The 26,920-nt window shown below is 42.7% G+C and overlaps 1 protein-coding gene across 2 annotated transcripts in view; it reads right to left on the reverse strand.

The window, feature by feature from the left end:
• Nucleotides 1–26,920, reverse strand: part of LOC144121224 (carboxypeptidase D-like) — a 51,546-nt gene that overhangs the window by 15,908 nt on the left and 8,718 nt on the right. For both annotated transcript variants that reach the window (XM_077654319.1, XM_077654320.1), the window contains exons 3-18: nucleotides 23,597–23,766; nucleotides 22,432–22,528; nucleotides 20,432–20,642; nucleotides 19,683–19,874; nucleotides 14,986–15,272; nucleotides 13,536–13,638; nucleotides 13,177–13,319; nucleotides 11,578–11,744; nucleotides 10,240–10,504; nucleotides 9,577–9,679; nucleotides 8,411–8,672; nucleotides 5,602–5,767; nucleotides 4,121–4,229; nucleotides 3,474–3,614; nucleotides 1,261–1,441; nucleotides 32–230 (exon numbers count right to left, since the gene is read on the reverse strand). In XM_077654319.1, the coding sequence (XP_077510445.1) occupies nucleotides 32–230; nucleotides 1,261–1,441; nucleotides 3,474–3,614; nucleotides 4,121–4,229; nucleotides 5,602–5,767; nucleotides 8,411–8,672; nucleotides 9,577–9,679; nucleotides 10,240–10,504; nucleotides 11,578–11,744; nucleotides 13,177–13,319; nucleotides 13,536–13,638; nucleotides 14,986–15,272; nucleotides 19,683–19,874; nucleotides 20,432–20,642; nucleotides 22,432–22,528; nucleotides 23,597–23,766 (2,796 nt within the window). The remainder of the gene's footprint in view (nucleotides 1–31; nucleotides 231–1,260; nucleotides 1,442–3,473; nucleotides 3,615–4,120; nucleotides 4,230–5,601; nucleotides 5,768–8,410; nucleotides 8,673–9,576; nucleotides 9,680–10,239; nucleotides 10,505–11,577; nucleotides 11,745–13,176; nucleotides 13,320–13,535; nucleotides 13,639–14,985; nucleotides 15,273–19,682; nucleotides 19,875–20,431; nucleotides 20,643–22,431; nucleotides 22,529–23,596; nucleotides 23,767–26,920) is intronic.

Consider the following 26,920-nt stretch of genomic DNA (forward strand, 5'->3'; position numbering starts at 1 on the left):
TGGCTCTGCATGCAACCATAGGAAGGCTGACCTGTGTGATGAGGCTGTTGTGCTTGTAGCGGGTGGCCAGTGTGTGGGCCAAGTGGAGGAGCATCTCAGTGGCGGCCAGCTGGGAGCCCCCTGCCAGGCCAGCCTGCAGCCGGATCTCGGGGACACCTGGCCGGTGCACCCGGGGAGTGGCGCCCAGCACCAGCGCAGGCAGGTCCCGCCCGCCCGCGCTGCTGCCCAGGCTGCGCACAGGGCCACACACAGGACTTGTTGCAAGAAAAATCTAGGAATGTCCTCACATTTATATCCCAGAGTACAGGAGGCACTATGCTGCACAGCTTAACAACATCAACTACCGAAGTTGCTGCAGCAAAGGCACAGGCTCAACAGCTATCATCAGACCTTTTTATTATTATTATTATTATTATTATTATTATTATTATTATTATTATTATTATTATTATTATTATTATTATTATTATTGCACAAATTTGCCCTTTAGCATAAGTTAAAGAAAAAGATAGAGGCTCGTTTCCTAGCTAAATCCTAGCAGGGCTCAACGTTGAAGCCCATGAGTTCAGGCTCTGAGGTCGGGTGGGTGGCTTATGTGGTAGGCCGGGTTGCCACCCAGCCAACTTAGCAAAAACAAAAGAGCAGTCAAATGGAGAGGGCCAGAAGTGCCCTAAATATTCGGCTGCTGTAGCTATTATCAGCACTAGGTGTTGGTTTAGCTATGGTTTCTGATTACAAGGAAGTTTTTTCCACTGGCATTTAGTGAACAATCACTCACAACGTAGCAGTGCTCAAAACAGCATGCAACATACAACAAAGCAGCCATGCCAAGTTTGTGCCTGATTTCCACACAGATTATATAACAAATTTCTACAAAACACGACATTAATAAAAAGCAGAAGGTGCTGCTGAAGCCCTCAATGACATCAATGACAATGCTCTTTAAGAAAAGGTCAGTAACTAGATATGAAGGAATAAAATTAATTTTCTACATATTATTACGTTCCTGTACCATGGTAAGCAGCATATATCCCCCCAAAAAATTGCTCATGGATGATGTATGCATGAAATACAAAGAGACCCCTGTGAAAGTTGTTCCAGTGAACAGACTAGGTTGTCTCGGGGCAAGGCATCCTAAGTATTTGTGCAATTGCAACAGAACACTTAATATGACCTCCTCAAAGAATCAAAAATGCCCTCATTGAGGTGGCACTGCAACAGCTGAGAATGCACGTAGCCGCTTGTATTACAGTCACTTGCCTGTAGAGGTAGGTGGTGTTGGGATGCTTGTGGGCGATGTATCTGAGCAGCTGCAAGGCCTCGGAGTAGCCGTGGTACTTGCGCTCATACGTGTCCGGCTCAAGTACCAGCACAAGGCTGGTCCCTTCGCCCGCCAACACTGTCACCCGCTCCACCCTCATCTCAAACTCGGACGCAGACGCTGCGGGGAGGAAGACGCGCAACAACATGAGTCATCATCGTGTATGGGGCAATCACAATACGACAGCTGCTCATGCCACAATGACGGGCAACTACACGGGAAACTAGCACATGAAACAAGCAAGCGTTACGAGAGAGTAGTCTGTTTTGGCAGAAGGCATTGAAAGCCTGCGTTTGCTAAGCAGTAGTCATACGGTGGCCAATATACTCACTGAGCCTAATAAGTAGCATTGAACAGTAGATGCACTCATTTGGCACACCATCATGCCAGCGTACATGCACAAGAATTTCATGCACATACCATAGCATGCTTGCAACGCTGAAACCTGTTATGGTTAAACTCCTTGCTAAGCTCTTCAACAATCAACAAAAATTTATATGCCCATGACTACACAGCCACTAAACAGCACTACTGTTACGCACAGACTATACATAGGCTGAAATGTAGATTTCACTTACTTTCAACACCACCACCAGTGCTGCATGTTTTGAAAGATGGAGTTTCTGTTTAGTATTCACGCCTGGCACATTATGCTACATCACTTGCAACAACGCTTGTGCTTCAGCATAAATGCTCTTTGTATGTACCACACAACATTTGGCCATCGGGGAAGTGCACTGTGTCTGAAGTACAGTCATCACTACCTTTGTGAAATTTACTGTGAAACAAATTTTCATAAAGAGGATTTAACATTGCTTAACAAGCTGAAAACAGGATTTAAACTAACATGCATGTAGTTTTTCCCATGTGTTCTCTAGAGTTCGACATAAAGCTAATAAACTGCAAACAAGAAAAGGGGGAGGTGATCCTCAACTGTAACTTAGTGCAAGTTGATAAACATGTGATGTACATGTAGTGTTCTTGGAATGAGCAGATGACAGTATTGGGCATGCAGATGAGCAAATGAACACAGGTATGTATCTAGAGAAGCTATGGTTTATTGATAAAAAAATAAATTATGCCCAGGCCACAATAACAAGCACAACATAAGGAGCTGCTATAAAGTGGACAGGAGAGGTGTGCAAGCGGCAGCTAAAACCGTGAATAGAGTCCATTCTTTCAAGTGGAGAGCTTGCAGTCCGCATAAAATGCAGACCTGGAGAACTGAAAAAACACAAAAGGGCAGGACACCTTGCTCTTGCAAAGACATAGACGAACGTGAGTGACAAGGAAAGGCAAAACCAAGAACTCGAAAAATGCCAACAAAGTGCTGTTCTGTGAACAGGTATCTCATTTACAGAGGGCTTGTGGGGACTTTGGTAACACCAAACTTAATGAAGATGCATAACTGGCCCCACAAAATGGCAGTACAGAGCATGAATGAAAGATGGCAGCATCCACCCGATGACTACATTTATGAGCTACCTGTCGTCATCACAGCAAAGACAAACCCACCATGGAGAAATAACCACAGTGAAACTAGGCCACTAATCCTGCTTTCAACATACTTGTGTGATGAACAGCATTTCCTGCACAGTTTAGACAGCGATATTCTTTTTTTTTTTTGTTCCTGTGTCAGATTAAATGAAATTAAATCCAAGCTTCAGAAATGCAAAAAATCACATGATGTGTAAAATGCTAATTTTTCTGCATTTTAAGCTCTATTTGTCATAACAAAGTGTCACAATGAAAATAAAGAAAAAAAAATAATTCATTTACCATGGCCCCTTTCTTTATGGCCAAAGTCAGCTGTTTTACAAAGTTCACCTGTTTTACTAAAACAAGTGATGAAAATGTCCCCACAGCCACTGCCAGTTGTTGAGCAAGAACTACACCTACTTCGAGTAACGCATACCACAAACTTGGCACATTTGGAAACTAACACAAGAAAAAAGCAAATGTTCAATGGCAGCCACAATAAACCTGAAAACTCTCCTCAAGTTTCACCAAGTATCCAACTATGCAGGTTTCTGCCAAAATGACAGGGACCTGGTTCATTAAAAAATCAGCAAAACAGAACACTTCTACCATTTTTTCTCTCATGCATTCAGCTGAGGTACATGAAAGATCAGGTCAATTACATAATGCTTACCTGTAAGCACCACCTTTCCAGGAGGTACAGCAAGGCAAAAAGCACCACTGGTCGTTTCGACAGGACGTCTGCTTGTATGGACACCGACGGTTGCTTTGGTAAGCGTGGTTCCATACTCGTCGGTAACGCTGCCGTGGATACCTAGTGTGCACACGCACACACAAAAACAAAGCTATATTGGTCCGCTGTCAGCAACTCTGAAAACAGTACACTGCGAAACCAAGCTCATAGACTGACCACAAACCAGGATCCCAGTTAGCTGTAGTCTATAACTTGCAGTGCTTCTACAGGCAATATCAAAGTATAGCAACAGATTAGGTATACACTTCCACTTTGCACATGAACTTAGAACACTAAGCGCCCGTTAACTGCTTTTGTTGCCACATGTAACATTGTGGCGTCAAACAGCACCAGTTGACAGTTTGTACTGTGCATGCTATCTTGCATCACATGTTCATCCCTTCCGGTCTTTCACAGGAGAGTTAATTTTATGTACAGTGCACCACCCCAAGGCATCAAGCTACCAGCTGTGATTCATAAAAATAAAGATGCACACGATTAGCCCAGGATAACTGAAAAAAATTGCACATCCCCACTTTCAGTGCCAAAAAAGGTTTCTTCAAAACATGAAGCAGCAACTGCCTTACTTGTTTTTGCAGCTTCCAAAAATTCAAGGAGGGGATGCAATGTGCGCATCCAAAGCTTGGGGATTTCTTTCCTTGCGGGGAAGTCGCAGCAATCCAAAAGCACAGATGCCTGCATGACAAACCAAGGCAAGAGCACATATCTGCTGGAAGCATCTGCAAATATCAAGAACCTGCTCCGTAGTCACTTCATATCCTCCTTTTGAATAAAGGTAAAGAAGTTCACCATGTACAATTAGCAGCACATAACGAAGCAGTGCAAGTTCACCACCTTGAAAAAGTGCATGCCAAAACACAGCTACATGAGTTCAGCATTTGCACTGCGGATATTGCAACAAACTGCATGAAGATGATAGGCAATACAACATATGCATAAGGTGGAGAAGCTGTCGCACTGTGCGAGTAAAAGTTGTGCACCCAGTAGGAGTTAACATGCGCCTAAGATTAAGCAGCATATCAGCTAATTATTCTTTGCTATTTGTGAAGGTACTTTAGTAAAGTGACATTTTTATTTAGGCGGAAGCTGCTGGCTTACACCACCTCCACAACTGTTATAATGCAAGCATGAAACAGATTAGTGTGTTACATGCTGAGCATGTTACAAAAATAAAATAAAATTGTACCAAATAAAATTTAAAGAGACTTCCAGATTGCATCGCTGTTTTGTGCATTTGAATAGGAATAATGAAAACATTATGGCACAAGCAGGTTTAAAGTGCTCCTCATTCCCAATATGATGCACCGGGGCCATGAGTTTCAATAAAATATGAGCCAGAGAGACGATGCAATCCTCAAAATACCCCGAGGAAAACACACTTCGGGAAACTGCACAATCCTAAAAGAGGAAAATAATAAGTGCAGCAGTGGCTAGCAGTGGGTCAACCAAGAGGCACCATGCATTGAATTCATCCAATGATCTGCATTCTTAACAAAAAAAAAATTAAAAAAGATGGGGCAGGAGGCTTGCCTGAAAAAAAATGCTTCTGTGGCCCTCACTTTTATTGTCAAGCCTAAAAGGTTGAAATTAGCAGAATAATCTCAAATGTGGTTACAACACATCAAAGAAGCTCAAATGACAAGATTGAGCAAAACCTCACTGCATGAATTGTGACCACTAGTTATAACTGAACAGTACAGACTGAGATGCACACATTAGTTAGAGCATGTGGTCCTCGCTTATTTGAGTACTGTCATGCACTGTCGGCTACTGACTTGGCATAGGTGAAAAGCCAACGTGGTCGCTCATTTCATAACAGTTCGATAGCTAATAAAAATGACCCCTCATGATCCCACAGCAGCACTGCTGATACAAACATGTCAACATTTGAGCCCGATGCGATTACCATATGCCACCCTCCATGCAGCGCCAGTTCCCCATTAAAAAGAACGCCCGCTAAGTTCACACTTCATTTCATTCACACAAATTTTCAATCCAAATTAATGACAGTGCACTGCATGGGCCACATACTCTCAGACCAGCTCACCATGAGAGTTCCATGCTTGGTGTAAGCATACTGGAGCAAGGAGCCATCGTGAACAGGCTTCAGCTCCTTTCCACACTGGGACGGAGCCAACTTGCGGAAACCTGCCACAAGGCCATCCATGGTCAAGTTGTCCAGCAGGCCACTGTTCGTTTCGTTCAGCGCAATCCTGCATACCCCAGCAACAATAAGTAAGCTGTTTCGTTCTTCAACAAAGGTATTACAGTCAAACCTCGCTACAACACTCCTACAATAAAATTTCCTCCACAGTGAAGTAATTTCCAATTCCCTGTCAGCAAACCACACAAGGCAATGCAATTATTTCCTCCCACAAGACAATGTTAGGAGCGAGGTTCCACTTTAACGAAATTTTTACGAATAACCAGCCATCTTTTTATTTGCACATCCAAATTTGTCTACCTCGTTCGGTTTCACCAAAAACGGCTGACAAAGTCAGTTTGCACTTACAACAGTGCTGCTGACACTCCGTGCAGGATCAGACTGGCATGTGCACATAAAGATGCGATCCGGCGCACGCGATGGTTATGCCGTCAGCTCGAGGGGGGGGGGGGACTTTGCACTTGCAACATGCAGCTTTTCCGCTCGCTTCGCTGATGAAAGTGTAAAGACCATCAGCTATGCGATCGTTTCAGTTACTACGCCGATGGTGACAATAATGAGATGTTTTATGACAAGCGACCCAGTTCCAAAGCCCTTTTGCTGCAGCTGCAGTGCTGCAGCGAAGTCCAGTCTGGCGAGATCGAGCAATGCGGTGTGCAAACATGCACTGATATTTTACAGCACACTGCCACCTTTTGCGTTTTGCCCCATCGACTGCGGCGGCCACAATGGAGGCGAAATGCAAAAGGCACCTGTGTGTTGTCACCTCTTTCTCGCTTCCTTCTTTCACTCCCAACTTCCTCCCTTCCCTCATGGCAACCATGCGCACTGTCCACTAAGAAGTGAGCCAGTTACTGTGTCAGTTCCTTTCCTCAAAAACCACTAATTGGTGAACAGCAATCCACCATTGCCCGGTGTGCCAGCAAACATCAGGTCATTGCAGGAAGTGCGCCGGCGGCGTGGTGCACTTTAGTCTCGCTTTTGCACCATAAGCGAGCATTGTGCTAGCATTTTTTTTCCCCCATTATCGTGCACAGTCTAGGGCAATTTGAAGGTTATCACGTTCGTTCCGGAAAAATGGACGAACAAATTTTTCCCGGCATGAGGGCCACTTAGTCTGCAGCAAACATGACAGTGCAGGGTAGAGGAATTCTTCGGCTAGATAAACTTATATATTTGTAGCAGCCTTCTTGCAAAAATTTCATGTTAGAGCAGTTTATTCAACGTAGGTTAAGCCTGAAGTGATCACCTTCCAACAGGGTGACAGTGGTTCAAGGCGCAGTTTCAGCGGAAAGTCATGTCGCCGGTATGTTCGTACCACACATCGCAAAACGTCTTCGCAAAATCAGAGCAATTGCATAACTGGCAAGTTGTCCAGAGCATCAATTTTGATGAGCACGTGGCCTCTATTTAATGCATGGTGATGTGAGTGCACGCATGCCTTGTCCACGCCGAAATGCCCCGAGGCAGCGTGGTATAAGCACGGACCCTTGCAGGATGAAGGCAAGGCGCTTCTGTAAGGCGTGTGAAAAAAAATCTGTTTTGATAGCCAGTATAGCGTGTACGTTAATAAAGAAAATATGATCATTGCCTGAGATTTCCGTAGCACCACGAAAATCGTGCCACGACACCGATTTTGAAACAGCGAAAGATCAACGCTGATAGACTTGTAGGAATTAACATCGTTCATGAACTATCCAGTCCAGTCTGGCAATGTTCTGGCCCCATTTCACAACAAAGTTTGTGCTTTGGCGAATATTTTGCAGGTCCCGTGAATTTTGTTGCAGCGATATTAGACTGTATTATTACCATTATGGTTCATCTGAGCATAGCCATGTGGCCACAAGGGAAGGCTATAAAGCTTTCCAATTCCTCATTTTTGAAGGAAAATTTGTCCAAGTTTCAGAGCAAATTCATCCTGGGCCTAAACCAAGAAAAATTTTTCTTCATTCAAGTACGAAAATTTGTAAGGCTGCAAACCTTTCATTTGTAGCTTTGCGGCTGTAATCAGGTGGGGGCTAATGGTTAACATTTCCTTTGTTTGCAATCTTACCCACCTAGGGAATTTCTTTTAAAATATTCGGGACTGTTTCACTCTTTGCATCTCCAAAGCTTATGGGCAGAGTAACCTAATAAAGTCATGGTAACCAGCCATTTCAACACTCTCCACCCATCTAATCTCACACATTATGTGATCACAATTTTTCACAGCAGTGGCAAAATTTTGGTGCATAACTAATACAACCTTACCTCTTAGGCACCATCACCAGAAACAACGCCCACTGCATGAACACACATCGAACATCTCCAAAGTTTACATTATCGCTGATTAAATTGGCACCAATGAACAAAAACAGGACTGCTGCAAAACCTAACCGCCTGAAGCTGTGCACATCACGTTCATCTATAGCCCAGGAGAGCTTCAGAACAAAGAATGCTTGCTAGCAGACTGGGGCTGTAGGTCAGTTAGAGTTCCAGTTTAAATAACTTGAACGGGCATTCATATTACACAGCACAACTCAGCATCAGATGTGAAGGGTGCTGTGTTGTGCAAGGGAATTGTGGTGATGTGTAAGGGGTTTGACGGGAGTGGGGGTCTTGTTACAACAGCTGATGCTGTAAAACTTGCAGCAACTGCACATTATGCACTCAGTGTTATTCCGCATCCCAAAGCCAAGTCCCCAAAGCCCACCTGACACCAACGCCTCCTGTGTCAAGAACCAGGCCTGCCACATAATGCGACACGCCCAGGCCCTCCTTGACAGCTTCCACAACAGGGAATTGGCTGTGGAACTCGTTGCCAAAATGGTCCTCTGTGTCTCCATCATCCGATGGATCCGAGTCGCAGATGCCCTCTTCGGAGTGGCTAAAGCCAGCCTTGTCCACAGAGGGTACAATGTGCACAACCACCTTCTGCAGCAGGTCCACTATGCGCTGGGACTTGAGCTTGTAGCCTGCACAAGAGCAAGCTCTCTTTCATTAGATCTAATTAGTGATCAGAATGCCCTAGCCTTACACAACTTTAGCCAGGTCACATGGGGAGGTTCTTCATTGGCAAGACCAAACTAACTGAAGCCACATAACTACTGTGAGCCCAAGTAATTAAAATATTGAAGCTAGTTCAAAATATCTCAGCTTTAAAAAAGGCAAGAAAGAGAGAACTGAATGCACTTTTCTTGATCAAACTTTACACAGAGTGCTTAATTGATTCGTATTTGCTCCTTTAACCTTGTTGTCAGCATTTTTCATTCTAAGCTAAATACATACAAGTGGGCCCAGTCTAAGGAACACGGCTTGGAGAGCAAGAATGCTTAAACAGGCAGCCGCCGCCGCGGCTTCCCTGCAGTTCATTGGTGCAATGGGGCAAAGCATCCGAAAATGATAAAAAAAGAGATCCCGCCTACTTTCGTCACTGCTGCTTATCGACCAGATGTATACGTAAGGACAATGCGAATGCAAACTGAATTCTGCGAGTGCTAGAAAAGGAGCAGATGAGACCTTACGGCTAGAAATGCTTATCAACATTTTTATGAAGTGAAAGTGTCAGTAAAATGCCTTTGCACTTCATTCAAGAGTTACATTTTTTGAAATCTTGGGCGTTTGGATCATATGTTTCCCTGGATAGTACATCTTTTCCTGCACTTTTTAAAAATATATTAACGAGGTTCTACTGCAATATTTTCTTTCTTTTTCGTACGGTGAGAATTTAACTAGACGACACACCAAAAAGAGAAGAATCACATGTTCACACAATGTGCACATCATCAGCGCGCAAGTCACTTGATTCCACAAAAACCACTAGCCTAATTCTGGAGAAGAAACAGGAGTGATCAAAAGGTGGAGAGCATTAAAATTCACCTGTTACAAGGTGCCTTGCCAGGCGGATCAGCATCTCCCTTCCTGCAGGGCGTGCTCCATTGAGGCCTCCAATGAGAACAACTTCTGGTTTCACTTTCTTGCTCTGCAAATATCATAAAAGGGAGTGATGCAATGCATTTACTGCAGCCAACCTCCAAGTGAAAAAGTAATACAGCCTACAGCTTGGCAACTAACACATGGCTTAGCTTCAAAAGTTCATATTTCTGGGCTGTTTGAGTAACAAAGGTTTCCTATAAAACATCTGAATGTATCTGCTTTGGAGCTGTTGATGACGCAGACAGCAGCACCTGCCAGGTCACTTCAGATGAGTGCTTGGCCACTACAATTATTCAAAGTGCAATGACTGTCAGTCAGACCAGTGGCCAGCACTCCTATAGGACTCTCTCAAGCTAAGTAATTATATCTGCTTTAGATTATCCAGACTCATCACTACTGCAAACCATTAGTTTAAATGCTGTCCATAAACAAAATTTTAAGACAGGGCAGTTAGTTGTCTCCAAAAGTCAATGCTCTTGCTTTCCATAGATATCAACACAAAACCTGATATGCTATCACCTTTCTAGAAGCACACACTACACAGAAGTTACAAGTGGCAGCTTTTATGGCCAGGTCAGGTTACATCAACTAGGTTGTGTGCCTTACCGGTGCTGTGATTCGCAGGAACTGGAGTGCAGTTTCACCTGGCGAGCCAAAACTGTCCTTGACCTCGACGATGTCAGAGTAGTTCTGACGCAACTGCATCAGCAGGTTGGTGAGCTCATCAGCGCCCAGATACTTAGGCTCTCCATTTTCGCCAATAAGGAAGTCGTGCTCCCTGGACCACTTGGCGTAGCGACGGTTCACAGTGAAATTCACCGACGTTGCATTGCCTTCCACAACAGTCACTCGCTGCACCGGCAGTGGAAACCTGAACAAAAAGAGGACAATAGTTTGCATTTGCTTTAAGCACTCTTGAGCCCCCTGGAAGACAAAAATATCACAGAAAAGCATTCCCAGTCACATTTCATGGGAACGCACAAAGATGCTGCCACACAAACGGGAAAGTGGGTGTGACAATTCATTCTCAGTGAGACGCAGGACAGCTGAAGAGGCCATAATGGTGCTTCTGCTACTGAAGCCGTCACATGACAGATTTCTTAACTCCAGTTGGCAATGACTCAAAAAAATGATGAGAGGGCAAAACCTACACTTATCTTGTGCTCATGTCACTATTTCTACCAAGTGCTGGTTTCCTTGTGCGCTTTCTGGAGCATGTGGTGCGCACTAGGCAAGAAGTTCCTTGATGCATCCTAATGGCACGACAATGCACGTCATTCTGCTACTACACCTGCTTTGCAAGCTGTTCCAATGCAGTTATTTTATAAAAACATCAGAACATTCTCAAGGTTTTGAGAACCAACAAATGTTATTGAGCAATTGCTTCTTGTTCTAGATAGTCTATCATACAAGTAATTTTAGATTTTAAAAATTTGTTTTTGGCTCCTCTAGTAGTCCGGGAGGTTTTCAGCAGAGGCCACACCATGGACCAAAAGCTTAAGGTCACTGTAAATGTTCCAAACTGCAGCAAGCGTGTTGGACTCTACAAACTCACTAAATTTATTATGAATACTATGACTTTGGCTTGAAAAGTTTTATACCACAAATAATTTGAAATGATGCTCATTATAAAATTCATTCCCCTCTGATGTATTAATACAACAGAGGAATGGACTTCCATAAGAAACAAATGTAGTTCATCAAACAAAAGAACCCTTGTATAAAAGAACACGATTAGAAAACTGATAGCCAGCTTATATGCAACACTCCCGCATATGACTAAAACTAAGGGGCAAATTGAAGTTAAGACATGTAACTCCTTAGCTTTGCTTTGTGGTAGTTGATGTTGCCACACCTGAACTAGCTGCACAGTGGTTAAAAATGTTTTTTCAATGCTGTTGTCAGACAGCTGAAAAAACTGCAATAACAGATTAGCATACAGACCCATCAACGTATGCCCGGACTGAGTAGGTTGCAGGCATGAGGAGACGCCAGTAGTCTCCATCCACGGCCGAGTGAACGTCATGATGAACACCAAGAACGTGTATAGTTGCATTTGGAACTGGTAGTCCGTTCTCATCTTTAACAAATCCCTTCACACCTTGGTGAACCTGTAATTATTTTGCCAAAAAGAACCACGGTCAGTCTACATACACTCACAGTTCACATGGTTGATGCCATTTTAGGCACGTAATCACAAACGAACCAGATTGACACAAAGGTAGAAGTTGCAAGGGTGGGCTTCCATTTGATGTATAGTTTAGATATAGCCTGCTATGTACTCTGTGAAGGCTGCAGAGGTTCGTTCTGTATGCAATCCAGCACTACAATGAAAAAAAAAAAAAATTCTGATACGTGCAAGGCGAAATACCCAAGACTGCAGAAACCTCAACTTTTCTGTCGAGCACATCATAAGCTCAACAGCTCTTGGGCTAAAATGGGCTAAAGCACAATGCCAACTTCACGAAAGTGTGCGCATTTCATCCGCATTCACAGTTATTTACCACAAACAAAGGGAAGCTTTAGGCCTGCCACAAATCTACACATTTTTGCAATGACAGGCAGTTCCTACAATGAATGTGAAAGTACTGCATTACGCTTACGAGAGAGCACATTCTCTCCCATGCAGTCCCAAGTGCCACCTGACATAAGCACATCACACAGGAGCAAGAAATGCATCCCTTTTTTTTGTTTCCTTTCAGTTACTATTCTCCACCTTACCAACAAATGTGTGTTCCCTAGCAGCCAGACATGCATGCAGAACCTTAGTTTACAGAACCAAATGATTAGCTGTCTTTCCCTTTCTGTTAACGTACCTTACAGTGACACCACTGAGGACAAATAGAAGCTGGCCTGGATCGATAGGGTAACAAGTTCTAATTGCAAAGAGGCCACTCTCACTGAAAGAGGAGCTTTATAAGCTAAAAAAGACCAAAAAAGAAATACAGGTGTTGCCATCACCAGTCAATTTCGCACGTAAAATGCACGTGTCAACACCAATTTTTGGCGCAGATCCACAAGGCTACAAGACACCGCCATAAATCTAAAAAAATAGAGGCTACCAGTCTTTTTTGATAAGAACCGCATGAGATTGAATTCACTCATGAGAAGATATATAAATCCAATTTTCTCTCCGATAAATGTGTCCGCACAAATGACAACACAGCCAGAAAAGAGAATCAATTTCCTCAGAGTTCCTTTAAGCAGCATGTCGTTAATCACTGTTCCATGCAAGTAAAAAAACATACTAATGTAGCCAGGAAAAGCTGCATGACTATGATTACAGACTAGTTATGCTTAACTACTACACAAGAGGACAATTATAGATGGCCTACAGTGTGCCTGCTGCTAGCCGGAAGCAATCTTACCAGGACCTAAACAGTAACAGGAAATAAAAGCCTGCCTAAAAAAGTTCATGTATTTCCGGACAAAGCTCTGCATAACTTCACATCATTCCGAGTTCCTTTTCTTTATGCGTGCAAACAGTCTTCCATCCATGCAGTCAGTCATCGAATTACGGACTAGCAGCAAATATAAACTTACCTTCTCCATAAGCGTTACGAGCGCATGCTTGTGCTCGTTCCAAAACTTTGGCAGCTCAGATGCAGGTGGATACTTGTAACAGCCCATTTCAATAGTCAGTTCATAACTGTTACTGTGCAGGTAGTTGAAGTCCTGCATTCCACCTGTACCAAGGATAACAGGAACGTTCAAAACGGAACTTGCAACATCACTTTCGGTGTTTTCCAAATGCACTTTCTTTAAATAAAAACGTTATTTTAACAAAGCATTTATTATATGCATGTACCATATAGACTTGGAAATGCAAGCATAGCTTCATGCAAGACGTGAAAGGTAATCAATAAATTAGGTTCAGCTACAAGGATGGAATAAGCTCTCACCATAAACATTGTACCAGGCTGCACCGTTAGTGATCCCATCTTTGAATGCATCATCCATGGGCCCCTTTGGACACGGCTTTCCAAGGCTCATTGTTGGATGAGCCTGAAATGACATGGTGTACAGTGAAAAAACTCAGCGCAAACCGAGCTATGTCCACAAGGTTGTGAGGCATAAAATGAAACAAACAGAATTGCGGCTTTACAATATAGAACAAAAACATATGAAGTTTGAGCACATGACCACGTAATGTCACATAACATCACATATGCATACAGCACTGGCAAATGGTGGCGTATAGATTCCAAGCTTTATGCAGAGTGCTTTGTTGTGCAAGTGATCGTATAACTAACCACTCTCCACGCTTACAAGTCAGGGGCTTAAAAATGTTGGTTACTTGTCCCGCAGCAAAACTTAGCACCGTAAGATACAGGAGATGCATTTGAGGATGCTCTTTCTGGCCACCTGATTTTGCCAGTACAAAAGTGAGTCACAGTCAACAAAAATGTTACACTTATATGCCACATAAGAGGCCTAAGTGTTTTCCTCCTTTATTTTTCTGCACCATACTCTAAATAAGTGACTGAACTGGCCTATCAGGTCAAAGTTGAAGACAATCAACTTAGTATTGATAGTAAGGCTCCAGTATGAACTACCTAACAACGCTGTGTCCATTCGCAAGCTCCAACAAGTACTGCTCATTTTCTCCAAGACACCAAAGCTACATGCACTACTTGCCATAAAACGTTGGCAAAGAGAGGTCACCTAAATAGGATGACATAGTGAGGCACATACCTGTGCACAGGTATGTCACCATCGTCATCACCATCATCAGCCCGACTACGCCCACTGCAGGGCAAAGGTCTCTCCCATGTCTCCCCAATTAAACCTGTCCTTTGCCAGCTGCAGCCACCGTATCCTTGCAAACTTCTTAACCTCATCTGCCCACCTAACTTTCTGCCACCCTGTTATGCTTGCCTTCTCTTGGAATCCACTCTGTTACCAGCGGTTATGTTGCCTTCGCATTACATACCCTGCCCAAGCCCATTTCTTCCTCTTGATTTCGACTAGGGTGTCATTAACCCGTGTTCTTTCACCCACTCTGCCAGCTTCTGGTCTCTTAACATCGCACCTATCATATTTCTTTCCATAGATCACTGCGTTGTCCTTAACTTCAGCTGAACTCTTTTTGTTGGCCTCCACATTTCTACCCCATATGTGAGTACCGGTACGGTATGTCATGGTGGCACAAATAGCATGCTAGCCAACTTGACAGTCATCACATGGTGGAACAAAGCAGTGAAAAATTACGAAGACTGGAAAAAAATGAAAGCTTAAAGACAAGAGCTCACCTAATCTGTTTCCTGTTTTCCTTGCACTGCTTTGCCCTGCCATGTTTCTCCCACAATCTCGCCCAAATCTGCACTCCTATAACAAGCTGCATGCACGTACCTTGGCATAAGTACGGGCCAGGTACCGAAAGAGAGAGTCATCTGGTGTGGCACTGTAGATACGTTCCACTTTCTCCTTGTTGCCGTCATATGGGTAGTTTGCCACCAAAGCACCACCGTGCAGGCTGCCTGACAGCACTATGGGACGTGCCACTATGAAGTTCATCATTGCCACTGTCTCCGGCTCTCGTGGGTGATGTGCCTTTTCAGGCTCATACTGGTCGGGGAAGTTACGGTTCAGGTCAATATTATGGGCATTGAACCGGCCCACCACGCTGTTGTAGTCATCTACGAGCAAAAATAACACATTTGACATTAGGCTCCCCATCCAAAGCCAACAATACTGACTCATGTTTTCCTGTATTTTCTTCGTGGTTTACAGGAAACGCCCTAGTGGCTTTGGGGAAACCCTTCAGGTGTAGTGGAAATCGAATGAAAGAAAAGTCACAATTAGCGTACACCTGCACATAGCCCTAATGCTACAAATGAAAAGTTTTACAGTGTGAGGATGGTTGCGGTTGCTGCCTTGTGTTTTTGTTTATAGCTTTGAGATCATCATCATCATCATCAGCCTTACTACACCCACTGCAGGGCAAAGGCCTCTCCCATGTCTCTCCAATTAACCCTATCCTTTGCCAGCTGCATCCACCCTTTGCCTGCAAACTTCTTAATCTCATCCACCCATCTAACCTTCTGCCGCCCCCTGCTACGCTTACTTTCTCTTGGAACCCACTCCGTTACCCTTAAAGACCAGCGGTTATCTTGCCTTCGGATCACATGCCCTGCCCAAGCCCATTTCTTTCTCTTGATTTCGACTAGGATGTCATTAACCCGTGTTTGTTCCCTCACCCACTCTGCCCGCTTCCGATCTCTTAACGTTACACCTATCATTTTTCTTTCTATGGCTCGCTGCGTTGTCCTTAACTTAAGCTGAACTCTTTTCGTTAGCCTCCACGTTTCTGCCCCGTAGGTGAGTACCGGTAAGATTATGCTGTTGTACACTTTCCTCTTGAGGGAAATTGGTAAACTGCCACTCATGATCTGCGAGAATTTGCCATATGCGCTCCACCCCATTCTTATCCTTCTAGTTATCTCCCTCTCATGATCCGGATCAGCTGTCACTACCTGCCCTAAGTAGACGTATTCCGGCACAATTTCTAGGCTCTCGCTGCCAATTGTGAACTGTTGTTCCCTTGCTAGACTGTTGAACATTACCTTGGTTTTCTGCATGTTAATTTTTAGACCCATCGATCTGCTCTGCCTGTCTAACTCGTTGATCATGATTTGCAGTTCACCTCCTGAGTGACTCAGCAAGGCAATGTCATCAGCAAATCTCAGATTATTTAGGTATTCTCCATTTATTCTTATTCTCAACTGTTCCCAATTCAGGCCTCGAAATACCTCCTGCAAACATGCGGTGAACAGCATTGGCGATATCGTGTCTCCTTGCCTGACGCCCTTCCTTATTGGAATTTTATTGCTGACTTTATGGAGGACTATAGTAGCTGTGCAGTTGCTATATATATCTTCCAGTATTTTGACATAAGGCTCTTCTACCCCCCGATTACGCAATGCCTGTATGACTGCTGAGGTTTCCACTGAGTCGAATGCTTTCTTGTAATCAATGAAAGCTATATATAGAGGTTGGTTATATTCTGCGCATTTCTCTATCACCTGATTGATAGTGTGAATATGATCTATTGTGGAATATCCTTTACGAAAGCCTGCCTGATCATTTGGTTGATTAAAGTCTAACGTTGCCCTGACTCTATTGGCGATTACCTTAGTAAATACTTTGTAGGCAACGGATAGTAAGCTGATCGGCCGGTAATTTTTCAAGTCCTTGGCGTCTCCCTTCTTATGAATTAAGATAATGTTTGCATTCTTCCAAGCTTCTGGTACAGTCGAGGTCATAAGGCATTGCGTATACAGGGTGGCTAGTTTTTCTAGCACGATGTCCCCTCCATCCTTCAACAGATCTGCTGTTACCTGATCCTCCCCAGCTGCTTTTCCCCTTTTCATTGCTTCTAAGGCTTTCTTTACTTCATCTTTCGTTACTGGCGGGATGACGCATTGCTGTGCACTGCTGTCTTTCTCATTGGCGCTCTGATTACATTGGCTACTGTACAGCTCAGTGTAGAACTCTTCGGCTACGTTAACTATCTTATCCATATTGCTAATGACATTGCCCTGCTTGTCTCTTAATGCATACATCTGGTTTTTACCTATGCCTAGTTTCCTCTTCACTGCTTTTAGGCTACCTCCGTTCTTTATAGCATGCTCAATTCTCTCCATATTAAACTTCCTTATGTCGGCTACCTTGCGCTTATTTATTAACTTTGATAGCTCCGTTAGTTCTATTCTATCGGTAGTGTTAGATGCCTTCATGCTTTGGCGCTTCTTAATCAGATCTTTCGTCACCTGAGATAGCTTCCCGGTATCTTTTCGAACTGTCCTACCGCCTACTTCTACTGCGCACTCCGTAATTATTGATGTCAGGTTATCGTGCATTGAATGAACATCAAGATCATCTTCCTCAGTTAAAGCCGAGTATCTATTTTGCAGCGCTATCCTAAACTCCTGTGCTTTCCCTCTTACGGCTAACTCGTTAATGGTCTTCTTCTTTGCTAGCTTCTTCCGTTCCCTCTTCAAGTCTAAGCTAATTCTAGACCTTACCATTCTATGGTCGCTGCAGCGCACCCTTCCGAGGACGGCCACATCCTGAATGATGCCAGGTTTAGCGCATAGTATGAAGTCGATTTCATTTTTAATCTCACCATTGGGGCTCTTCCAGGTCCACTTCCTGTTTTCTCGTTTGCGGAAGAAGGTATTCATGATCCGTAAATTATTTCTATCCGCGAATTCGACTAATAACTCTCCCCTGCTATTTCTAGAGCCTATCCCATAGTCACCTACCGCGTGGTCGTCAGCCTGCTTCTTGCCCACCTTCGCATTGAAGTCGCCCATCAGTACAGTGTACTGCGATTTTACTCTATTCATTGCTGATTCTACGTCCTCATAGAAGCTTTCAACAGTCTGGTCATCATGGCTGGATGTGGGCGCGTAGGCCTGCACCACTTTCAGCTTGTACCTCCTATTCAGCCTAATTACTATTGCTGCTACCCTCTCGTTAATACTGTAGAAATCCTCTACGTTGCCAGCTATATCCTTATTAATGAGGAAACCCACACCTAGTTCTCGTCTATCCTTTAACCCGCGATAGCACAGTATGTGTCCGTCCTTTAGTACTGTATACGCCTCACCTGTCCTCCTAACTTCGCTAAGCCCTATCACATCCCATTTAATTCCCGCTAGTTCCTCAAACAGCACTGCTAGGCTAGCCTCACTAGCTAAAGTTCTAGCGTTAAGCGTTGCCAGGTTCAGATTCCAATGGCGGCCTGTCCGGAGCCAGAGATTCTTAGCACCCTCCGCTGCGTCACAGGTCTGACCGCCGCCGTGGTCAGTTGCTCTGCAGCCGCTGGGGACTGAGGGCCGAGGGTTAATTGGTTTGATCATAGAAGGTTGTGGCCAAGTACTACACCCGGGTGGCCAAATCCTGCTCTGGTGAGAGAGTGCGTTGTCGGTTCTGGTCACCGAGATCAGGCCGCACTCCAGGCCTGGTTATGCAATTCCATCGACACGCGGATTTTTCTTGTTTTTTTTTTTTTAACCCGGTGGAGAATTGCGCGGCACCAGGATTTGAACCCCGGTCCTCTTGCACGCGAGGCGGATGTTCTACCTCTACGCCATCGCTCACTCTCTGCTTTGAGATAGTGCTTCTAAAAAAGAGGCGGCATTTGGAACATGTACATACTCGACCTGCAGCCATGAATAAATGTAAATTTTTGGTTTCCATGTTGAGGCGCACATAGCTCATCACTAATCTGATGTGCTATTTTCAGGCCACCTCAAGCTCAGCTTTCTCATGCTAGCGTGATTATTCCCTTATATTTTATCAGAGCTGCAGCAATTAACTGTGGTCCACTTCTAAATGACAAAGAAATCATGCTTACTGAGTAGTCTTTAAAGTCGTATCGTTTATAACGGTTGTGTCTGCAATTTACTGACCACTTTTTTCTTTTTTTTTCTAGAAATGCACTTGTTGACAGAACATGAGCACAATACTTATATTAAAAATGAGCTAGTTGTCATGTTTGTGCTATGTGCAAGTTTTTTTTTTTTTTTAGATTTATTCAAACATATAAATACAATGCCAACTAGTCTGCAGTTTTATGTCATATTAAAGAGATGCCATTCACTTGAGACAGCATGCATGGCAGTCATAATAATGACACAAGCCCAAAGAAAGGTCACAAACCATTGCTTGGACACAATTATTTTCCAAGAAGTTTGCTCGGATGATTTCACGGCAGACAAAGAGCAATGTTACAACCAGAATTCTTCCCTCAAGCAATGTATGCCACAATGCATATGAACTGCAGTAGCAGTGCAGTGAAATAAATTGGTTGCACATACCATTTCCAACATTTCTGTTCCAATGCTTTACTAATATAATCAATGTTTGCAAACCTTGAAGTAAATCACTTCTGGGTTCTTCTCCTAGGCCAAAAATTCTCACCACTGCATCTTCATAGCCGTTACTAGCCTTGACTAGCTACTGCACTAAATCAGAAATCACGGCAGCTAGTTCAAGAAGCAATACTAAGAGTCTTGCCCAAGTAAAAAAATGTTCCTTACTGACGTGCGCCCTTTCATAGCCATCAGGGTTCATTGAAGCCATCAGGTAAATGCGTGTACTGTTGACAAGAGTCGTCAGGCGGCGAGACTTGCCGTACTGCTCACACAAAAGCTGCGCCAACAGAAGGACAGCTTCACGACCAACCACCTCATTGCCATGAATGTTGGCAACATACTTGAACTCTGGTTCACCTGCAATATGGAAACAGAAAGAAAGTAACATTTAAAAAGCTCCCCCCCCGAGGCAAACAAGTGGCAGCGACAGCTGCACTTCAAAGCCAAAAAGTTTCTGCCGTAGTTTCCTCCTTTGTAAACAATTTAACTGTGGCATAATGCTTGATGCCGCCCTTCACATGAGCCACTACGAACTAGCACCGTAAAGCACAGTGCAAGCTAAGATCAAATGAGAAAGAGGAGACGTATTACACAAAAGGATTACATAAAAGACTTATTACAAAGTAGGGACTTACATAAAAGATTGTGTAACATGCATGTCATCAGTCACTTGTACCATACTTTGTTTCAGAAGTTGTTGAATACCCCGTGTACTTTCCTACTTCGTGGTGCTTAAACACATGTTTAGCACGAGCTTAACTTATCACAGCATGAGGATAGCCATACCTGACCCATTTAGCTGGAGGCTGGCTGTAAATAACTGATCAGACAAAAGCATCCATCTAAATATGTTATTTCAGTCATCATACATAGCTCACAAGGTGTGATGGGGGTAATAAAATATTAATCCATACCTGGCTCATGCCTGCCAGGATTGTCACTGATTTCAAGAAAGTAGAGGTCTCTGTCCTCCACAGATTTGCCAATGCTGAACATTCGGGTGATGCTTGGGCACTTCTCGGTAACATTCGTGAAGATTGCAACCAGTTCCTCGTGACTGTGGTGCTTGAACTCGGGTTTGGTAGAAAACTCGAAGTCCGAGTCGATGGGAGCATTCTGCTTGGGCTGGAAGAATGTGCAAATTCATGCTTTATGCCAACATAGAATATAGATGTGAAGCTTGACTTCATAGGTAAATGCAGCGCAGAAAGAAATCAACCTACTAGTTTGCTGTTTGCAATGCAACTATGCTAGAAACGCTCAAAATGACCGTTTGCTCTTAGTATTACAATACTGAGTTAAAGAAAGTACACAGAGCAAAGAAATGTATAAAATAACATGCAACTAAAGAAAATTACAAATCACTAAACTTTCCGATTCACCTAAATGCAACACCTGCTAATACAGCTCCCCTGTTATCTCTATAAGAAGTGATATGCAAGGGTGTCCAGTGCTATCTTGCTATCTATAGTTGGAAGACAGGTGTGCACATTCCCATGCAGCTAGAAATCCCCATATCTCCTTATCTTCCCCGAACATCCCAGTAGCAGAGCCACATCAGAGAAGCAGTATTAGCTTATCAATTTTCATACGCTCTCAGTTCTCAAGGTAAACACAGCACAGACAAATACGAAAGCCTGTTATTTGGGCCTTGAGCAAACAGATAATAAGCAGGATCTCAGATATAACATGTGAAAAGAGTCTGACACATGCCCCAATATGGTAAGTGATACTTTTTGAACAGCCTTCCTTAGCAGAGTAGTCAACCTGCAACTTCTATGACATTGCTGTTATGGTAAGAAAATAAGTAATTGCTGCTATGGTAAGAAAATAAGTAATTACTACCCTGCTATCCTGCTGCAGCCTGCACTTGGTGTCTTGTGGTGCATTCTTTGTGTAGTCTGTTCCAAAGTTAGTGCACCCCTATGTCATAATGAATGATGAACTACATTCCGTGTCATACATAGCAGGCAGAGCTGCTGAGGCTACGGAAGTAGTGTGTCCGCAAAAACATGTTACTCCGTCACATATCATTCGTTCTTCTCATAACCTCTGTGATTGTTTGGATGAAAGAGCGGTATAAAACGAAATGGTGGCAATGAAAATCGTGGTCGAAGCTGTGAGGCGCTCAGTGTTCGGGCCCTCTGGCTATATTTTTCACTGAGTGTGAACTACTTTTTTAGGAGCAGACTGAGTAAGAGCGATTCACCTAACCAGCCGTGTATCATACCGCCTCGTGTTATTCTTAGTTCCCGAAATCTCGATGAGTCACAGGACAAAAATGTGACAAGACATAAAACGAAATCCGGGAGGTTGCCAGTTATGGTACTTGAGATTTGTTATAACAAAACATGCCCGCATTCACTTGGGCTATATTACGAACTACTCTTCGGGCACAGACTTAGCCTGCATGAACAGGCATGCTAGCTTTGGCAATGTTGACTGCTATGTATGAAATGGAGTATAGTCCCCTTTAAAGCATTAAATGAAACCTCAATACGTATTGCAAATTGCAAAACATAAGCTACACTGAGAGAGTTCTTTCTACAATAAAACTGCATGTCTCTTCAAAATTAAAGGCCAGGTCACAGAAACAAGAAATAAACATAAACGAACTGCAAAAGAAAAATAAAGCAGAAAAGAGCTTGAAACAACATCGATAATCAGTTAAAACAAGTTAGAAATGACAGCCATGGATTAAACTGAAACAAAACTGGATGAAAGTGTAGATTCATGAGAAAATAGCTAAGCATTCAAAGTGGCATCTAAGCAGAATGAAGGCATTTGCAAAAATTAGCTATACCATGCAAGTATCCTGAAGCTAAAACTGACAATGCGCAGCTAATACAAACAATGCTCTGAATACAAGCGCCAAAGCAGCACACTTATTCTGAGCACACTGAAGGATGCTTACCGGTTTGGTTACCGACGCCAGAGGCATGAGGATGACATCCACCCACGTGGCAGCACCAGTCATCACTGTTACGTTGCGTCGCACAGTGCTCTCGTAACTGGACAGAAACGTGGTTTACGCTTAGCTAAGGTGGCCAACCAACAAGCTCATAGCACCAACAGTCTAAGGTTACTTACCAAGTAGAAACAGTTCTTAAAATTTACAAGTGCACCAGAAAATTCCAATGGCATTTCTCTTAATAGACCACCTTGTCACCGTTCAAGCAGTTACACATAAATGCGATTTACATAGGAGCCTCGTTTCACACTGCTTTAGCATACACTTTTCCGTCATTCAAAAAAGCAGCAGGGAATGACACTATTTAACAGAAAGACTGCAAGGTACTTAGAACGCACAATACATTAGTATAAAAATTAAACTCAGACAGTTACTGAGAATATAACAAGACTTGGGGGCAAAACAAAAATTTGCATTTGACAGCACAGATTAAAACATCACAAATACGTCCAGTGACGGACAAACCATTAGGGCTACAGACAGAAGGTGATGACAGCACGACAGAATGCCATGTGACCACTTCAATCCTATCAGAACATTTGCTGCACTGTACCAAAGAAGGTGGTATCATCAGCTCTATACTGCAAGTTACATGCATGGCCAGCGCAAGTTATGGAATTGAGTGAGGCACATCAACATTGCTTCCAAACAGTCTCATGATGTTTCACACTGCATTGGTGCCGTCTTAAAAGATACGGATGCAATTTTAAAAGATCAAAATGCTCAGGAAACAAACAAAATGTAAGCACTAAAGTCTTGGCAAGCTCATGCAAATGCCCCCTTCAAAATTTCAAGGACAAGCAACCTTAGATGCAATAATGACCAACCATTGCCGCAGAGTGCGATTATCCAAAATTTGCTTTCAGTCAATAGTAACGAAGAACAAAAAATTCTTTTGTCCACATGATCTAGCTTTCAACAGAACCAGCTAAGAGTATGATTTGTTTTGTTTTGAAACGCAAACATTTTCGTAACATTGCAGTGACAAGGCATGGCAGCCTTTTTTGTCCGCCAAGCTATGGCCCGACAAAGTTCAGAAAACAGAAATTATGCAGTGGAACAAAAGGCACAAAAAAAAAAGAGGAAACAACAGAAAAAGAGGACCCACCCTGGGCTGGACACCTGAAGAGCGTAGTTCCCAGGGACCAGAAGCCTCCAGAACTCGCCCCTGTCAGTTGTGGTTATGTTGTGCTGGATACCTTGCACGGTTACCGTTGCCTTGGGAATAGCCTTGCCAGTGCCAAATTCCTTGACCACTCCCTTCACACCCATGTGCACCTTGTAGTCAAGAGGAAACAGACACATTTTTCAAGCACACCACCATAGCTCTTACTACATGCAAAACCTTGATGACTACTGCACTGAATACAAATATTATCCTGCATATAGAATACACAACAGAATACGGAATTATAGGTAACCAATAAGAAAAAAAGAAATATTTTGCCTGAGAGTAAACGATAACTGTAAAGATGGCAATGTAATCTTTTCTGACGATGTATACAGTTACAACACCAACTCCATCATGTGCTCTTTGTGATGCAGCACTGCATCTGTCCCCAGCAGTGTCATGAATGAGTAAAACAGTTTCTAATTTGTTGCAATTTTAAGTGCTATTCTGAAGATTCAAGTTTAAAGTATCCTGTAACCTTCACAAGAGCAATGCTTGGCATTTGTACAAAAAGCAAAAAGTTTCAAGAACTGTAATGTTTATGGGACGCAGCAAAGCCGCTACATACCACTGCACACATACTGTATGTCAGTAAATACCTGCACAGTTTTTACTGCTTCTCATATGGCTGTCGCCTCAATGATCCGCTATAGTAGGAATAAGCTGCTAAATAAAAAAATGTACCCGAAAATTTCAGTGATCTCGTAAATATTTTGGCGAGAAAGTAAGTCAGCGATTTCTTTGTAAAGAATGCTTCACAGAAACAATGCAGTGTACTCATTACACAATTACGCTAAACCTAAATTACACTAAAACTAAAACTAAACCTAGAAACAGTTTGGTGTTTTCCTGTAGTACACCCTATCAATATGGTAACCAAAAAGCATGAACTGAACAAACACCACCGTATCAAAAAAAAAAAACGGAGTGGCGATGCTCACTCCTCTAATGGGGGAGTACATTTATAAACACTTTTCATTTTTAAGTAAAACCCAATTTTTTTTCCAAATTTTTGCACTCTGTTTCTCCGAAAATCAGCTATACCTGATTTCTAGCCAAAAAACCATTTTCATGATAACATAGTCAGCTAGTGCAAACAAGTGAAGGCATTATTTGGTATAGGAGAGCAACTGTGAACATTTCGGTTAGTGTCCTCAGTTCACTTTACTTGGCTTCAAATACTTGTGGCCACTGTAAACCAAAGCGTGCCTTCAATTCAGAATAATTTGGAACAGTACCTGCCACAAGTGAGCCACAACTACAAGCTTTCACCTGACACCTCGTTGACTTCATCGTATCACAAACCCATGCTATTCAATACTGTTCTAACAGTGCTAAACACTGGAATATTGTTTAACTCGCTACAATACAGGAAAAGGCCCAGGTGACAATAAACTGAAATGCAACAAATGTGAACATAATGTGTGCACTAAACAGTAAAAAATTAAAAATTCAACATATGGTACATAATTCTTTTGCATCAACTACCTTTCATAATTTTCTCGCTGAAATAAAGTACCATAGTTTACTATTCATGAATGGCAACTGCTTCTCTACCCTTCTGTCAGCGTGACTTATACAGTGGTATGACATACAAAAAATCCTTTTTTTTTTTTACAAGTATAACTGCATGGCATGACCTCATAGTTCATAATGTGGTTCTTCCACGAGCTTTTCAAGGAATCTTTTTTTCGTGTTTCCAAACAGGTGAAGAAAATCCACGAAAGCTAACGTGTGTGTCAAAAGCAATCCACCAATGTTTTCCTTGACTGCTTAGTAATGCTAAGAGATATTCTAAGGTAAGACAAATAATGAGACAAACGACATGGTATTGCTCATCCCTTGTAGATGATGGGAGCCTAAAGAATCTAAATGCCGGCTATTGCTGCTAATGTGGCAGAATGTTGGGACTACATGTGCATTTACTAAAACGGTTTCCACATAAAAACTGTACAGTCCCAATGCCCCATGTATAACTGACGTAGAGGTATGACTCGACTATCAGTGAAATTCTCTGAGAAAAGCACAGTTTATGGAATGGCATAACTGATACAATGGAGCAACTTATAGGCCAGGAAAAAGTATTTTATGTGCAACAAAAAAATGAGCACTCAAATTTCTTTTCACTGGTGACAATAACAAAAAAGCAAACATGGGATGGGTAATGAAAGACCTAATTTCTACTCAATTTTCAGATGAAAAATGCTGTCCAGTTTTCTACCCTCCTCATTTAAAGAACAATAAAATCCAAAAACGAATGAACCTACTTATATTGCACTGGACACCCAACAATAGCTGTGCAGCAGTGGGCTGCATGATACTGAGTTGGCAAGCTGCAGAAAACAATGACTCCAGATGCAATTCTACTGCGCACAGCTGCAGGTTCTACTATGCCACAAACACACAGGCATAGATCAAACAGTGTATGACAGAATCAGCACCACAATACATGTGACTAGACAGCATCTGCCTGATAATGCAAGCCAGTGGCACCAAGCACTAAAACATACTTTTTCAAATCATTGTGACAAATAACCTGCCACAGTGAATTAAAAAGTAAAGATAGAAACAACCTTTGCAAAAGTTTGCGCTGTAAAAATATACCAGAAAACAGTTCTCGATAAAAAAAAAAGACTATTAGTCAACATAACACAAGTTTAAAAAAAAAATAAGCACGTAAATAACGATAACAATGATGAAGACAACAATATTAATATGTATATAAATGTAACCCTATAAGTATATAAGTAGAGAGGTAAATGGATGCATTTCTTACAGTTCAAAAGATATTTTAAGACCAGATATAATATATACAAGTACATAGGCCCCTGACAGTCTGTACATGAATTCATGCAAAATGGTTCATAAATCAGTGTCTAATTTCTTACCGCATCTGACATTCTGCAAAACCAAAATTGACTACGAGACCTTATTGGTTACATTTATAGTTTAAACAAGCAATGGCTTATGTAAAGTCAACACATCTAAAACTATGCATTTCTATTTCCTTCCAAGAAGTTTCTGACTAACCTAACCTATAAAACACTTGCCAAAATCAACTATCTTTTTTTTTTTGTTTCAGCAAAGTGCCACCAAACCAGGCGAACAAACAAAAACCAGCCGAACATAAACCGCAGCACTACAAAAGTAACGTGACCTTCTTTATGTACACTCATTCTTTTGAAGTGCATTCCAGACACAAGCAAAGAAGAAAAGCACTAATGGTGCAACAATCAACAGCCCACAGGCACCAAAGCCCGG

Source organism: Amblyomma americanum, chromosome 2 (assembly GCF_052857255.1).
Source record: "Amblyomma americanum isolate KBUSLIRL-KWMA chromosome 2, ASM5285725v1, whole genome shotgun sequence".
In the NCBI taxonomy this organism is placed as follows: Eukaryota; Metazoa; Arthropoda; class Arachnida; order Ixodida; family Ixodidae; genus Amblyomma; species Amblyomma americanum.